Here is a 15,611-nt window from a genome sequence, read left to right on the forward strand (position 1 = left end):
ACATTGGCTCCCGGTCCGGCAATGCCTCAATTTTAAAATTCTCAACCTTGTTTTCAAATCCCTCCATGGCCTCGCCTCCCTCCCTATCTCTGTAATCTCCTCCAGCCCCGCAACTCTCCGAGATCTCTGCGCTCCTCCAATTCCGGCCTCTTGCGCATTCTCTATTTTAATCACTTCACCATTGGTGGCCGTGCCTTCAGCTGCTTGGGCCCCGAGCTCTGGAATTCCCTCCCTAAACCTCTCCGCCTCTCTCTCCTCCTTTAAGACGCTCCTAAAAATCTAGCTCATATGTCCCAATATCTCTTTATGTGGCTCGGTGTCAAAGTTTGTTTGATAATCGCTCCTGCGAAGAACCTTGGGACGTTTTACTACGTTAAAGGCGCTGTATAAATACAAGTTGTTGTTGACACCTGGAGAGTGGGATTAGACTGGGTGGGATATTAAAGGGTACGGGGAGTGAGGGGGAGAGTGGGATTAGACTGGGTGGGATATTAAAGGATACAGGGAGTGAAGGAGGAGAGTGGGATTAGACTGGGTGGGATATTAAAGGATACGGGGAGTGAGGGGGAAGAGTGGGATTAGACTGGGTGGGATATTAAAGGATACGGGGAGTGAGGGGGAGAGTGGGATTAGACTGGGTGGGATATTAAAGGATACGGGGAGTGAGGGGGAAGAGTGGGATTAGACTGGGTGGGATATTAAAGGATACGGGGAGTGAGGGGGAAGAGTGGGATTAGACTGGGTGGGATATTAAAGGGTTCGGGGAGTGAGGGGGAAGAGTGGGATTAGACTGGGTGGGATATTAAAGGATACAGGGAGTGAGGGGGAAGAGTGGGATTAGACTGGGTGGGATATTAAAGGATACAGGGAGTGAGGGGAGATTGGGATTAGACTGGGTGGGATATTAAAGGGTTCGGGGAGTTAGCAGGAGAGTGGGATTAGACTGGGTGGGATATTAAAGGATACGGGGAGTGAGGGGAAGAGTGGGATTAGACTGGGTGGGTTTTGTGGCGAGGAACAGCCACTCAACCTGCAATCACTGCCAGTTTTCCATCCCTCACTAATACACTGTGGAGTTCGGGAGGGGAGGGGAGGGTTCACGGTTGGGCCTTGCTTCGGTCCACAGTGGGCAGTGAGGCAGGTAAACGCGCTGCACTGATGCCCAGGATGTCAGCTGATGACAGGCCAGCGATTGGGGAGCAGTCACTGCCAGTACAGGCCTGCTCTATGCTGACTGGTACTCACCACAGGAGAGGATTCAGTTCGAGAAGCCGAGATTGCATAAGGTATTAAAATTAAAATTCTCCTTACAACAGAGAAGGCTAAGGGGAGATTTAATAGCGGTGTTCAAAATCATGAGGGGTTTTGATGGAGTAAATAAAGAGAAACTGTCTCCACTGGCAGGAGGGTCGGTAACCAGAGGATGAAGATAATTGACAAAACATCCAGAGGGGAGATAGGAGAATTTTAAAATGCAGAAAGTTGTTGTGATCTGGAATGCGCTGCCTGAAAGGGCGGTGGAAGCAGATTCAATAGTAACTTTCAAAAGGGAATTGGATAAATACTTGAAGGAGAGATTTGCAGGGCTCTGGGGAAAGAGCAGGGGGGAGTGGGACTAATTGGAGAGCTCATTCAAAGAGCCGGCACAGGCACAATGGGCCGAATGGCCTCCTCCTGTGCTGCATCATTCTCTGATTCTATGAAAGTTCACCGCGGGTCACACTATGTTCAGTACCTACCTTCCAGCCGTTACCAGCGTGGCGCAAATGACACGGTATTGCTTCAGCGTCTCTTTCGACGGGAACTCATAACTCCTCTCAGACTCATTCCAGTTCGAGCACTCCTGACAGAAAGAACAGTCCGGTATTAGTTGGGGAGCGTGGCTGAACGCGAAGGTGTCGGTAGCTCTCCTGCCTTCGAGTCAGGCGGCCGCATTTCCCCACATTACAACAGTGACTACAGTTCAAAAGTACTTCATTGGCTGTAAAGCGCTCGAGTCATCCTGAGGTCATGAAAGGCGCTATACAAATGCAAGTCTTTCTTTTTTCTGAGTCAGAAGGTTGTGGGTTCAAGTCCCACTCCAGAGACTTGAGCACATGAATCTAGGCTGACACTCCCAGTGCAGTGCTGAGGGAGTGCCGCACTGTTGGAGGTGCCGTCTTTTGGATGAGACGTTAAACCGAGGCCCCGTCTGCTCTCTCAGGTGGACGTAAAAGATCCCACTGCACTATTTCACAGAAGAGCAGGGGAGTTATCCCTGGTGTCCTGGGCCAATATTTATCCCTCAACCAACATCACTAAAACAGATTATTTGGTCATTATCACATTGCTGCTTGTGGGAGCTTGCTGTGCTCATATCAGCTGCTTCCTACATTATAAACAGTGACCACACTTCAAAAGTACTTCACTGACTGTAAAGCGCTTTGGGATGTCTCGAGGTCGTGAAAGGCGCTGTAGAAAAGCAAGTCTTTCTTTTTGCTTTATAATGCGGTAGAGAAAGAGGCTGGTAACGGGTTAATACAATACGCCACCTGGTGATTTCACGCTATTAGGCAGGGACTTGAAGGTCCCCTCGCAGCTGCAGGATGATGGCGAGCGATGGGAGACAGAAGAGCAAGGGTGGAAAATAACAAACTAACTTAAAACACTTCAACACTTTGAACAAACAGTGCAGTTTAGACAGAGTAAAGCTCCCTCTACACTGTCCCATCAAACACTCCCAGGGCAGGTACAGCACGGGTTAGATACAGAGTAAAGCTCCCTCTACACTGACCCATCAAACACTCCCTGGGCAGGTACAGCACGGGTTAGATACAGAGTAAAGCTCCCTCTACACTGTCCCATCAAACACTCCCAGGGCAGGTACAGCACGGGTTAGATACAGAGTAAAGCTCCCTCTACACTGTCCCATCAAACACTCCCAGGGCAGGTACAGCACGGGTTAGATACAGAGTAAAGCTCCCTCTTCTACAGTGACAATGTGCTTCAGTCACCACCTCAGAAGAGCTCCCCTACAGCCCCAGTGTGACATTTTCTCATTCCCTCACCAGCAGTGCCGCGTCCTCACTGGGAGATTGCCAATTTAATGCTAAAATCAGGAACAGAATTGTTTTATTCACGTGCCTCTCTTCTGAATTAATCCAACACTTGGGACTGGGCGAGGCAGAACCAGGGCTGGAAATGCCACTCGTTCTTACCCTACGTACTCAATATTAATTACAGCACAGCAACAGGCCATTCAGCCCAACTGGTCTATGCCGGTGTTTATAAGAACATAAGAAATAGGAGTAGGCCATACGGCCCCTCGGGCCTGCTCCGCCATTCAATAGGATCATGGCTGATCCAAATCTAGACTCACGTCCACTTCCCTGCCCTCTCCCCGTAACCCCTAATTCCCTTATCTGCTAGGAAACTGTCTCTCTCCATTTTAAATTTATTTAATGTTGCAGCTTCCACAGCTCTCTGGGGTAGCAAATTCCATAGATTTACTACCCCCTGAGTGAAGAAGTTTCTCCTCATCTCAGTTTTGAGTATATCTTTTCTTAAATATGGAAACCAAAACTGCACGCAGTATTCCAGGTGTGGCCTCACCAATACCCTGTATAACTGCAGCAAGACTTCCCTGTTTTTATACTCCATCCCCCTTGCAATAAAAGCCAAGATTCCATTGGCCTTCCTGATCACCTGCTGCACCTGCATACTAACCTTCTGTGTTTCATGCACCAGGACCCCCAGATCCCTTTGTACTGTAGCACTTTGCAGTTTCTCTCCATTTAGATAATAACTTGCTCTTTGATTTTTTCTGCCAAAGTGCATAACCTCACACTTTCCAACATTATATTGCATCTGCCAAATCTCTGCCCACTCACTTAGCCTGTCTATGTCCTTTTGCAGGTTTTTTATGTCCTCCTCACTCACTGCTTTCCCTCCCATCTTTGTTCCACACGAGCCTCATCCCACACTACCTTCACCTAACCTCATCTGCATATCCTACTATTCCTTTCCCCCTCATGTGTGCATCAGTAATGGCGACCATGAAACCACCGGATTATCGTAAAGACCCATCTGGTTCACTAATGTCCTTTAGGGAAGGGAATCTTCCGTCCTTACCCGGTCTGGCCGATATGTGACTCCAGACCCACAGCAATGTGGTTGGCCCCTCTGAAAGCAAGACACTCAGTTGTCCTTCTCAAGGGCAATTAGGGGTGGGGAGTAAATACTGGCCTTGCCAGCGACACCCAAATCCCATAAACGAATTTAAAAAAAATGTATCTCTGCTATTCGGCTCAACCACTCCCCATGGTAGCGAGTTCTACATTCTCACCACTCTCTGGGTAAAGAAGTTTCTCCTGAATTCCCTGTTGGATTTATTAGTGACTATCTTATATTTATGGTCCCCTAGTTCTGGATTCTCTCTACAAGTGGAAACTCTGCATTTAGTGAGGAGCAGCATTGAAGAACGGAAGGCAAGACCTACCTGCACCTCCAAAGGGATGGTGTCCCAGCTCCGGCTCTTGGCGTTCAGGCGGTAAATGAGCCTTTTATCCACGTGCTTCTTGATTCTCTGGCACAGCAAGTCAGTGGCGCTGTTAGACGGAGCACAGGCGAGGATATGGGCTGTTGGGATACAGCGCAGCACCTGAGAGTCAAATCCAATAAAAAAACACAACCGCTGAGAGGGCTGGAGCGTCACAAAGTCCGAAGCAGTTGAAAGATTCTCAGTAAAAAACGGTAATAATAGAACGATAGAGCACAGAAGCAGGCGGCCATTAACCCATCGTGCTTGTGCCGGCTCTCTGAAAGAGTTATCCGATTTAGCCCGACTCCCCCTGCTCCCTGTAGCCCTGAAAATGTTTTCTTTTCAAGTATTTATCCAATTCCCTTTTGAAAGTTATTGAATCTGCTTTCAGGCAGCGCATTCCAGATCACAACAACTCGCTGCGTAAAAACAATTCTTCTCATCTCACCTCTGTTTTTTTTTGCCAATTATCTTAAACCTGTGTCCTCTGGTTACTGACCCTCCTGTCACTGGAAACAGTTTCTCCCATTTACTCCATCAAACCCCTCAATTTTGAACACAACAACAACTTGTATTTATAGAACGCCTTTAACGTGCACAGGAGTATTTTAATACAAAAAATTTGACACTGAGCCACATAAGGAGAAATTAGGGCAGGTGACCAAAAGCTTGGTCAAAGATGTAGGTTTTAAGGAGCGTCTTAAAGGAGGAAAGAGAGGTAGCGAGGCGGAGAGGTTTAGGCAGGGAATTCCAGAGTTTAGGGCCTCGGTAACAGAAGGCACGGCCGCCAATGGTTGAGCGATTATAATCAGAGATGCTCAAGAGGGCAGAATTAGAGGAGCGCAGATATCTCGGGGGGTTGTGGGGCTGGAGGAGGTTACAGAGATAGGGAGGGGCGAGGCCATGGAGGGATTTGAAAACAAGGATGAGAATTTTGAAATCGAGGCGCTGCTTAACCCTCTAATAAATCTCCCCCTTAACCTTCTCTGCTCCAAGGTGAACAAGCCCAGTCTCTCCACATAACTGAATTCCCTCATACCATTTTAGTAAATCTCCTCTGCACCCTCTCCAAGACCTGGGCATCCTGAAGTGCGGTGCCCAGAATTGGACAATACTCCAGCTGAAGTCTAACCAGTGATTTATAAAAGGTTTACCATAACTTCCTTGGTTTTTGTACTCCTTGCCTCTATTGATAAAAAAAAAAACCATACGGGATCCTTGGCTTTAACAGAGGCACAGGTGTGAAGTCCTTTGAGCGAGAGCTGGGCCCGTTTCTGGCGGAGATCACGCTGTACAAAAGGTAGGTGCTGCAGAGAATGATCAGGGCCTGAGGGGTCTCCTGGATTAGTTTTATCGCCTGTCGGGGGGGGGGTCGGAGAGGAATTTCCCAGATTTTTTCACCCCCAAATTGGCCTGGGGTCTCCTCTCCCAGGAGATCACACGGTTTGGGGTGGGGTGGAGCGTGTATATCTGTGATAGACAAGGTATCACAATTGTGTGGAACAGGCTGGATGGACCAGAGGGACTTTTCCTGTCCGTCCTTGTTCTTTATGATCATATGGCATTTTATTGGTTGCTTTTTAGGAAGGGCTAGGAGTCTAATACAATCCTGCCTTTCATACTTTGGAAGGTGGAAGGTGAGATCATTTAAATGAGTCATAAAGGAGTTGAACAGACCTTCCCTTCTGACGGGAGATGCACTCCCCAATAGGGAAATATAACTATTATTTTCAAAGATTAAATATGCTTGCAATATGCTACTGTAACCGTTTAGAAAAACTGGATCAATAATGTAACTCGTGTCCTACAGAGCATTCTAAAGCACAGAATCTACAGCACAAAAACACAGGCCATTCGGCCCAAGTGGTCCGTGCCGGTGTTTATGCTCCACACGAGCCTCCTCCCACTCCTCTTCATCTCACCCCAGCACCATATCCTTCTATTCCTTTCTCCCTCGTGTGTTTATCCAGCTTCCCCATAAATGTATCTGTACTATTCGCCTCAACCACTCCCTGTGGCAGCGAGTTCCACATTCTCACCACTCTCTGGGTAAAGAAGTTTCTCCTGAATCCCCCATTGGATTTATTAGTGACTCTCTTATATTTATGGCCCCTAGTTTTGCTCTTCACCCACCCCACCCCCACAAGTGGAAACATCTTCTCCATGTCTACCCTATCAAACTCTTTCATAATTTTAAAGACCTCGATCAGGTCACCTCCTCAGCCTCCTCTTTTCTAGAGAAAAGAGCCCCAGCCTGTTCAGTCTTTCCCGATAGTTACAACCTCTCCGTTCTGGTATCATCCTTGTAAATCATTTTGTGCACGTTCTCTAGTGCCTGAAGCAAGTTAAAAAAGAATTATTGAGGCCGCGACAGAAATGTTCAATTTCCTAAAAATATCTTGCGGCATCTGGGTCACCTGCTCCGAACGCAAGCTCTACCCAGAGATTCACAGAAACAGAAGTGTGAAGGTGATCAGGGCTCACTGCACAAGCAGCGCGAGTGTTCGAACCTAGCTTGCTCGAATGAGCACTGGACTGACGTCACAAGGCAGGGCACAGCTGAACCAGTGCAGTGGCGACGAGCGCCAGCTTTGCAGGAAGCTGCACAGGAAGTTTGAACTGGTCGACGGCTGCGGGGCAGTGGGGGGCGGGGGGGAGAGAGACGGGGATTGACAAAGTGTGGGGTACCTGCTCCCTCCAACCTTGGATAAGCGATCATTCGCAGTGACATCTTTACATTTTTAAAAATTAAGTAAATGAGGCCGCCTGAGTTTGTGTTTACATTTCAGAATATACTTACGTTGGCCTCATTTTTATTTTTAAACCAAGAAGAAGTCTGCAAAAAGGAGAAGTTGAATCGTATTTTGTTTCTAAACGTTAGGGCGATATCTACAGTCATTTAGTGTCACTGGTTGAGTCGCGCGAGGCAAAATTCTAAATACTTGTCCGCAAAAGCTTTGTCTAGGAGCTGTGTCAGTAATTGTGCTAAACAACAGTGTCGTATTTCCTGAAGGGTTTGTGAACACAGAAAGCACGATAATCTCGGAATGGGGGAGAAGAGGGGGGTCCATTTCGCCCAACCTTCCTCATTTTCCTCCGCCCCCCGAAAATGTTCTTATTTGACTTTTTGGCACCACAGGACTCACTAGTTGTGCTCTCGCCTCGGAGTCTGAAGGTTGTGGGTTCAAGTCCCACTCCAGAGACTTGAGCACAAATATCTAGGCTGACACTCCCGGTGCCAGTACTGAGAGAGTGCTGCACTGTCGGAGGTGCCGTCTTTCGAATGAGACGTTAAACCGAGGCCCCGTCTGCCCTCTCAGGTGGACGCAAAGGATCCCATGGCACTATTTTGAAGAAGAGCAGGGGAGTTCTCCCCGGTGTCCCAGGTCAATATTTATTCCTCAATCAACGTCACTAAAAAACAGATTATCTGATCATTATCACACTGCTGTTTGTGGGAGCTTGCTGTGCACAAATTGGCTGCCGCGTTTCCCACATTACAACAGTAACCACACTTCAAAAAGTACTTCATTGGCTGTAAAGCACTTTGGGACGTCCTGAGGTTGTGAAAGACGCTATAGAAATGCAAGTTCTTTCTTGTAGCTCAATTTTGGAGTTTAATATGACTGCGGAGATCTTGGGAAGTATCTAAGATTCAAGAAATTCTTCCCATCGACCTGTCATCTGCTCCAAATAATCTAATTGCCAAATTTACACCAATGAGAAGTGACATTTCAGATCAACATTTCAAGTATCTACTGGTTATTAAAATCTGTAGGTCACGGACACCCTGTCCACACACCTCCTTCCTGTTGTCATGATTTTCAGTCACACTCGCAGAGTCCTGGGCCCCGCACCTCAGGAGGGATATATTGGCCTTGGAGGGGGAGCAGCGCAGATTCACCGGAAAGATACCGGGGCTAAAAGGGTTAAATTATGAGGACAGACTGGGCTCGTGTTCCCTCGAGTTTAGAAGATTAAGGGGTGATCTAATCGAGGTGTTTAAGATGATTAAAGGATTCGATAGGATAGCTAGAGAGAAACTATTTCCTCTGGTGGGGGGAGTCCAGAACAAGGGGGCAGAACCTTAAAATTAGAGCCAGGCCGTTCAGGGGTGATGTCAGGAAGCACTTCTTCACACAAAGGGTGGTGGAAATCTGGAACGCTCGCCCCCAAAAAGCTGTTGAGGCCAGGGGTCAATTGAACATTTCAAAACTGAGATGGACAGATTTTTGTTGGGTAAGGGTATTAAGGGTTGCATAGAAACACAGAAGATAGGAGCAGGAGTAGGTCATTCGGCCCTTCGAGCCTGCTCCGCCATTCAATGAGATCATGGCTGATCATCTAAAGTCAGTACCCTGTCCCTGCCTTTTCCCCATATCCCTTGATCCCTTTAGCCTCAAGAAATATATCCAACTCTTTCTTGAATATATTTAATGAACTAGCCTCCCCCGCCCTCTGTGGCAGAGAATTCCACAGGTTCACCACTCTCTGGGTGAAGAAATTCCTCCTCATTTCAGTCCTAAATGGCTTACCCCTTATCCTTAGACTATGACCCCTGGTTCTGGACTCCCCGGCCAACAGAAACATCCTTCCTGCATCTAGTCTGTCCAGACCTGACAGAATTTTATAGGTTTCGATGATATCCCCTCTCAATCTTCTAAACTCCAGTGAGTATAAGCCCAATCGACACAATCTCTCCTCATACGTCATTCCTGTCATCCCAGGTATCAGCCTGGTGAATCTTCGCTGCACTCCCTCCATGGCAAGAACGTCCTTCCTCAGGTAAGGTGACCAAAACTGCACACAATACTCAAGGTGCGGTCTCACCAAGGCCCTGTACAACTGTAGCAAGACATCCTTGTTCCTGTACTCGAACCCTCTTGCTACGAAGGCCAACATACCATTTGCCTTCTTAACCGCCTGCTGCACCTGCATGCTTACCTTCAGCGACTGGTGCACAAGGACACCCAGGTCTCTTTGCACTTCCCCTTCTCCCAATCTATTGCCATTCAAATAATAATCTGCCTTCCTGTTTTTGCCACCAAAGTGGATAACCTCACATTTATCCACATTATAGTGCATTTGCCATGTTTCTGCCCAATCACCCAACCTGTCCAAATCGTACTGGAGTTTCCCGACATCCTCCTCGCAGCTTACCCTCCCGCCCAGCTTTGTGTCGTCTGCAAATTTGGAGATATTACATCCAATTCCCTCGTCCAGATCATTAATATATATTGTGAACAGCTGGGGTCCTAGGACCGATCCTTGCGGTACCCCACTAGTCACTGCCTGCCACTCGGAAAACGACCCGTTTATTCCAACTCTTTGCCTTCTGTCCGCCAACCAGTTCTCTATCCAAGTCAATACCTTGCCCCCAATCCCATGTGCCTTAAATTTGCACGATAATCTCTTGTGTGGGACCTTATCGAAAGCCTTCTGAAAGTCCAAATACACCACATCCACTGGTTCTCCTTTATCTATTTTACCAGTTACATCCTCAAAAAATTCCAGTAGATTAGTCAAGCATGATTTACCTTTTGTAAATCCATGTTGACTTTGTCCGATCCTGTCACTGCTTTCCAAGTGCTCTGCTATTACATCTTTTATAATAGACTCTAGCATTTTCCTCACTACCGATGTCAGGCTTACCGGTCTATAATTCCCCGCTTTTTCTCTACCACCTTTTTGGAATAGTGGGGTAACATTAGCTACCCTCCAATCCATGGGTATCGTTCCAGAGTCTATCGAGTTCTGGAAGATGACCAGTAATGCATCTACTATCTCTAGGGCCACTTCCTTAAGTACCCTGGGATGTAGATCATCAGGCCCTGGGGATTTATCGGCCTTCAGTCACATCAATTTTCCTAACACCATTTTCCTACAAATACTGATTTCTTTCAGTTCCTCTCTTTCATCAGACCCTATGTTCCCCGGCATCTCTGGGAGGTTATTTGTGTCCTCCTTTGTGAAGACAGAACCAAAGTATGTATTTAGTTGGTCTGCCATTTCCTTGTTTCCCATTATAAATTCCCCTGATTCTGACTGCAAGGGACCTACGCTTGACTTCACTAATCTTTTTCTCTTCACATATCTATAAAAGCTTTTACAGTCAGTTTTTATGTTCCCTGATAGCTTACTCTCATATTCTATTTTCCCTTTCTTAATTAATCCCTTTGTCCTCCTTTGTTGACTCCTAAACTGCTCCCAATCCTCAGGATTATTGCTTTTTCTAGCCAATTTATATGTCCTCTCCTTGGATCTTATGCTATCCCTAATTTCCCTTGTTAGCCACGGTTGAGTCACCTTTTTTGTTTTATTTTTATGCCAAACTGGGATGAACAAATTCTGTAGCTCATCCATTCGATCTTTGAATGTTTGCCATTGCCTATCCACCGTCAACCCTTTGAGCGCCATTCCCCAATCAATCCTACCCAACTCGCTCCTCAGACCATCGTAGTTTCCTTTATTTAAATTGAGGACCCTTGTCTCCGAGTCAACTACTTCATTCTCCATCTTAAATGAAGAATTCGATCATATTATGATCGCTCCGACCCAAGTGGCCTCGTACAACAAGATTGCTAATTAATCCTTTCGCGTTACATAATACCCAGTCTAAGATGGCCTGATCTCTGGTTGGTTCCTCGACATATTGGTCCAGGAAACCATCCCATAAACACTCCAGGAATTCCTCCTCCACAGTATTGTTACTAATTTGGTTGGCCCAATCTATATATAGATTAAAGTCACCCATGATGACTGCTGTGCCCTTATTGCACGCTTCTTTAATTTCCCTTTTAATGCCATCCCCAACCTCCACCTTACTGTTTGGAGGTCTATATACCACTCCCACTAATGTTTTTTTCCCCTTAGTATTTCTCAATTCTACCCATACAGATTCCACATCATCAGAGCTAATATCCTTCATTACAATTGTATTAATCCCTTCTTTAACCAGTAATGCTACCCCACCTCCCTTTCCCTTTTGCCTATCTTTCCTGAATATCGAATACCCCTGGATGTTGAGTTCCCAGTCTTGGCCATCCTTGAGCCACGTTTCTGTAATCCCAACCAAATCGTATTCGCTTACCTCTATTTGCGCAGCCAATTCATCCACCTTATTACAAATGCTCCTCGCATTAAGACACAAAGTCTTCAGGCTTGTTTTTTTAACGCTCTTAAACCTATTAGAATTATTATTTACTGTGGCCACGTTTGATTTACACCGTTGATTTCTCTGACTGCCACTTTTGTTTTTCTCCTTCCTATCTTTTGCTTTTATCCCTGTTTTCCTTTCCTCTGTCTCCCTGCTCAGGTTCCCAACCCCCTGCCATTTTAGTTTAAACCCCCCCGAACAGTGCTAGCAAACCTCCCCGCAAGGATATTTGTCCCGCTCTGGTTCAGGTGCAACCCGTCCGACTTGTACAAGTCCCACCTTTCCCAGAAGCAGGCCCAGTGATCCAGGAAACTAAAGCCCTCCCTCCTGCACCAACTCTTTAGCCATGCATTCATCTGCTCTATCCTCCTATTCCTATACTCACTAGCACGTGGCACCGGGAGTAATCCAGAGATTACAACCTTTGAGGTCCTGCTCTTTAATCTGCTACCTAGCTCCCTAAATTCTTGTTGCAGGACCTCATCCCTCTTCGTACCTATGTCGTTGGTCCCAATGTGAACCACGACCTCTGCCTGTTCACCCTCCCCCTTCAGAATGCCCTGCAGCCGTTCAGTGACATCCTTGACCCTGGCACCAGGGAGGCAACAAACCAAGGCGGGTGGATGGAGGTAAGATACAGATCAGCCGTGATGTAACTGAATAGCAGAACAGGCTCAAGGGGCTGAATGGCCTACTAGATTTTGTTAGGTAAGGATGTTCTGAACTCTCAGTCAAAAAAGTGGTCAGAGCAAAGAGGGAACTTATATGATATTAATATAGAAACTAATGCACAACGGTAAGAGACACTACAGTATAACAGCAGAGGATGGAAGGAGAATCGAGATCCCTCAAGGATGGAAATGATGTTGAAATTTTGATTTCCCCAGATGTGCAAACACATGAACGTCGTCACATCCCTTTTCAACAATAGGCATTTTGGAAAACAAATTGCCACATCATCCGCTTTCAGAACATCTGTGAAATCGACAGCTAACTGGTAAAGGAGCAAACAGCGGGTGATCGTGACACGCAAACACAGGTCCTGACCAATGATCCCCCTAATTTGTTTTTTTTTTGGTGCGCGGTCCATTCAGTTTCGTGCACGCGTGAAATTTCACGTTGGACAAGCCGGTCCCGGGCTGGGCCGCGCGGCACCGGCAGAAGAGATGCTCGCTCGTGCAGGTTAGAGGGATCGCTGGTCCTGACCCCAGAATGCTGATCACCTGCGTGAGATCTGAACAATCGACGTGCTAAACTGCATCACAACAGGCGGAAGAAAGTGGAAAGAGCGGGACTACTCGAGGAGTAAAACGGTTGGCGTTCGGCTTCAAATTCAGAGATTTCCCGATGGCCACTCAAAGCCGGGATGTCCCTTCCAAAAGGTCCCTTCAGACAGATCGCATTTCCATCTGAGATTGGGGGAAAATCGAGACAAACGCAAAGAACAAGGTGCAGCTCGTGTCCCTTGATCAGAGCAATGGGAGGAGACTGGGCATCCTAGCATCAGGAGGCGGAATCACCGTCATTCACTTCCCAGCTTCCTCCACCTCCAGGCAGAAAGTTCGAGACCTGCGCACGGAAGAAGTGGCGCTCGGTACCTGTTTTATAGCTTCCACAATGGTGACGGTCTTCCCAGTTCCCGGCGGACCGAACACGAGGTATGGGGCAGGTCTGGAGATCCCCGCGACGATGCAACTGACGGCTTTGGCCTGTTCGGGATTATGCTCAAGTGACCGGTCGTAAAGTCTTTAACAAAAAATGTTTTTAAAACATTAACACACGGAAATAAATGACCATCAGGTTCTATGTTCAGGTTTCGAAAGAAATAAAACACAACCGCAATCTCCCCACCGTCAAGTCTTCAATCCTTCAGACAAATTACAGTGTTTGCAGCACAGAAACAGGCCATTCGGCCCAACGGGTCTGTGACGGTGTTTCTGCTCCACACGAGTCTCCTCCCACCCTATCAGCATCTCCTGCTATCCCTTTCTCCCTCATGTGTTTATCGAGCTTCCCCTTAAATGTATCTATACTATTCGCCTTAACCACTCCCTGTGATAGTGGTGCAGAAATTCCGATCCCTACGGGTGGGTACGCGCTGTGCACTCACCCGTAGGGACATCAGAAATGCCGGTTTCAGGCATGCACTGCGCAAGCGCTGGAAACCGGCATTTCCGATCTGTCAAGAAAGCTCTTGACAGATCCTCCGGCTGCCCTGGAGAAGGGCCTCTGCGGGCGGAGAGTTCCGCTTTTTGGAGACCCTCCGCCCGCAGAAAACCCTTACAATTCCTGCGTACGGCCTGCTTTTACCAGGATAAGAGTTGAAAAAAGTAAAAAAAAAAAAAAAAATTCCACTGATTTATCATTTAAAAATACTTTAAAGAAAGTTAAGTTTATTTTTAGGCCTGTTAAAAAATATTTTTTTTTTCCAAAAAATAAAATTTCTTTAAAATACTTAATTTATTGTAATTTAAAGTCATTTTTTCATTGATCTCTAGTCATATGATTGACAGGTCTTCCTGTCAAATGTATAAAGGGCGATTCCCTTCTCTGATTGGCTCCCCATGGCCCATGTGATCCCAGGGATGCTGCGAACCGCCCGCGCCTCTGGGATACCTGGGCCCTGCGCACCGGCAGTTTGGAGAGGCCCAGCCTCGGAATTGTGCGCCTCCCGGGAGCCCTCCAGTCTTGGCGCAGATTTTTCCAGATCGCAGTCCTCCGCCCGCGGGAGGCCTGTGATCGGAGTATCTAGGCCAGTGAGTTCCACATTCTCCCCACTCTCTGGTTAAAGAAGTTTCTCCTGAATTCCTTGTTGGATTGATTAGTGACTATCTTATATTGATGGGCCCTAGTTTTGGACTCCCCCACAAGTGGAATCTTCTTCTCTAACTTTACCCTATCAAACCCCTTCATAATTTTAAAGACCTCGATCAGGTCACCCCTCAGCCTTCTCTTTTCTAGAGAAAAGAGCCCCAGCCTGTTCAATATTTCCTGATAGTTATAACCTCTCACTTGTGGTATCAACTTGGATTTATATAGCACCTTTAACATAGTAAAACGCTCCAAGGTGCTTCGCTGGAGTGATATCAGACAAAAAAAAAATTGACACCGAGCCAGAAAAGGAGATATTTGGACATGTGACCAAAAGCTTGGTCAGAGGTCGGTTTTAAGGAGTATCTTAGAGGTGGCGAGAAGGGTAGAGAGGCGGAGAGGTTTAGGGAGGGAATTTCAGAGCTTAGGGCCCAGGCAGCTGAAGGCACGGCTGCCAGTGGTGGGACAAAGGGAGCGGCAGGTGTGCAAGAGGCCAGAATTGGACGAACACAAAATTCTCAGAAGATTGCAAGTATTACACGAGAAAGGAACAAAGCATCTGAGGACTGTTGGGTTGGGTGCATCCCACAGCCAAGCCAATGTAGATCCAAGGATGTTCCTGAATCCCAAGTATTGTGGTAGGGCATAATTTCAAGATGGCCAACATCTCCAGATCAGCATTTGGTGGATGAAAGGCTCTTCCTGTCCCTTACTGCTGGAGATGTCTCCAAGAGTTGGGCAAGAAGAGCAGGAGATTCATCTCTTCCATCTGATGGGACGGCTTTAAAAAAAAAGATTGCAATGGAACTGAAGAGAGGGAGAGGAGGGGCATGAATGTACATTGTGTTAACCAACATATCTGCTGCTTTCTCCATCGGGATTACCCGTTTAGTGCATCAGAGACAGCAAACACCCTGGCAACTGTCTGAAGCGGAGCCAGATCGTTCAAAACCGTGGTGCTGTGTTTGATCCAGAGATGAGCTTCCACCCACGTATCCGCTCCATCAACAAGACCGCCTACTTCCAACCTCCGTATCACCCGAGTCCGACCCTGCCTCAGCTCATCGGCTGATGAAAACCTCATCCTTCGTTACCTCCAGACTCGACTATTCCAACACTCTCCTG

The 15,611-nt window shown here is 47.1% G+C and overlaps 1 protein-coding gene across 3 annotated transcripts in view; it reads right to left on the reverse strand.

Annotated features, from left to right (window-relative positions):
• LOC147105012 (RNA helicase MOV-10-like) overlaps positions 1–15,611 on the reverse strand; it is a 95,266-nt gene that overhangs the window by 30,736 nt on the left and 48,919 nt on the right. For all 3 annotated transcript variants that reach the window (XM_086011012.1, XM_086011011.1, XM_086011013.1), the window contains 3 exons: positions 13,274–13,421; positions 4,478–4,639; positions 1,740–1,843 (listed from right to left, as the gene is read on the reverse strand). In XM_086011012.1, the coding sequence (XP_085867138.1) occupies positions 1,740–1,843; positions 4,478–4,639; positions 13,274–13,421 (414 nt within the window). The remainder of the gene's footprint in view (positions 1–1,739; positions 1,844–4,477; positions 4,640–13,273; positions 13,422–15,611) is intronic.

Source organism: Somniosus microcephalus, chromosome 18 (genome assembly GCF_052327205.1).
Source record: "Somniosus microcephalus isolate GS21.2 chromosome 18, FLI_Smic_1.0, whole genome shotgun sequence".
Lineage (NCBI taxonomy): Eukaryota > Metazoa > Chordata > Chondrichthyes > Squaliformes > Somniosidae > Somniosus > Somniosus microcephalus.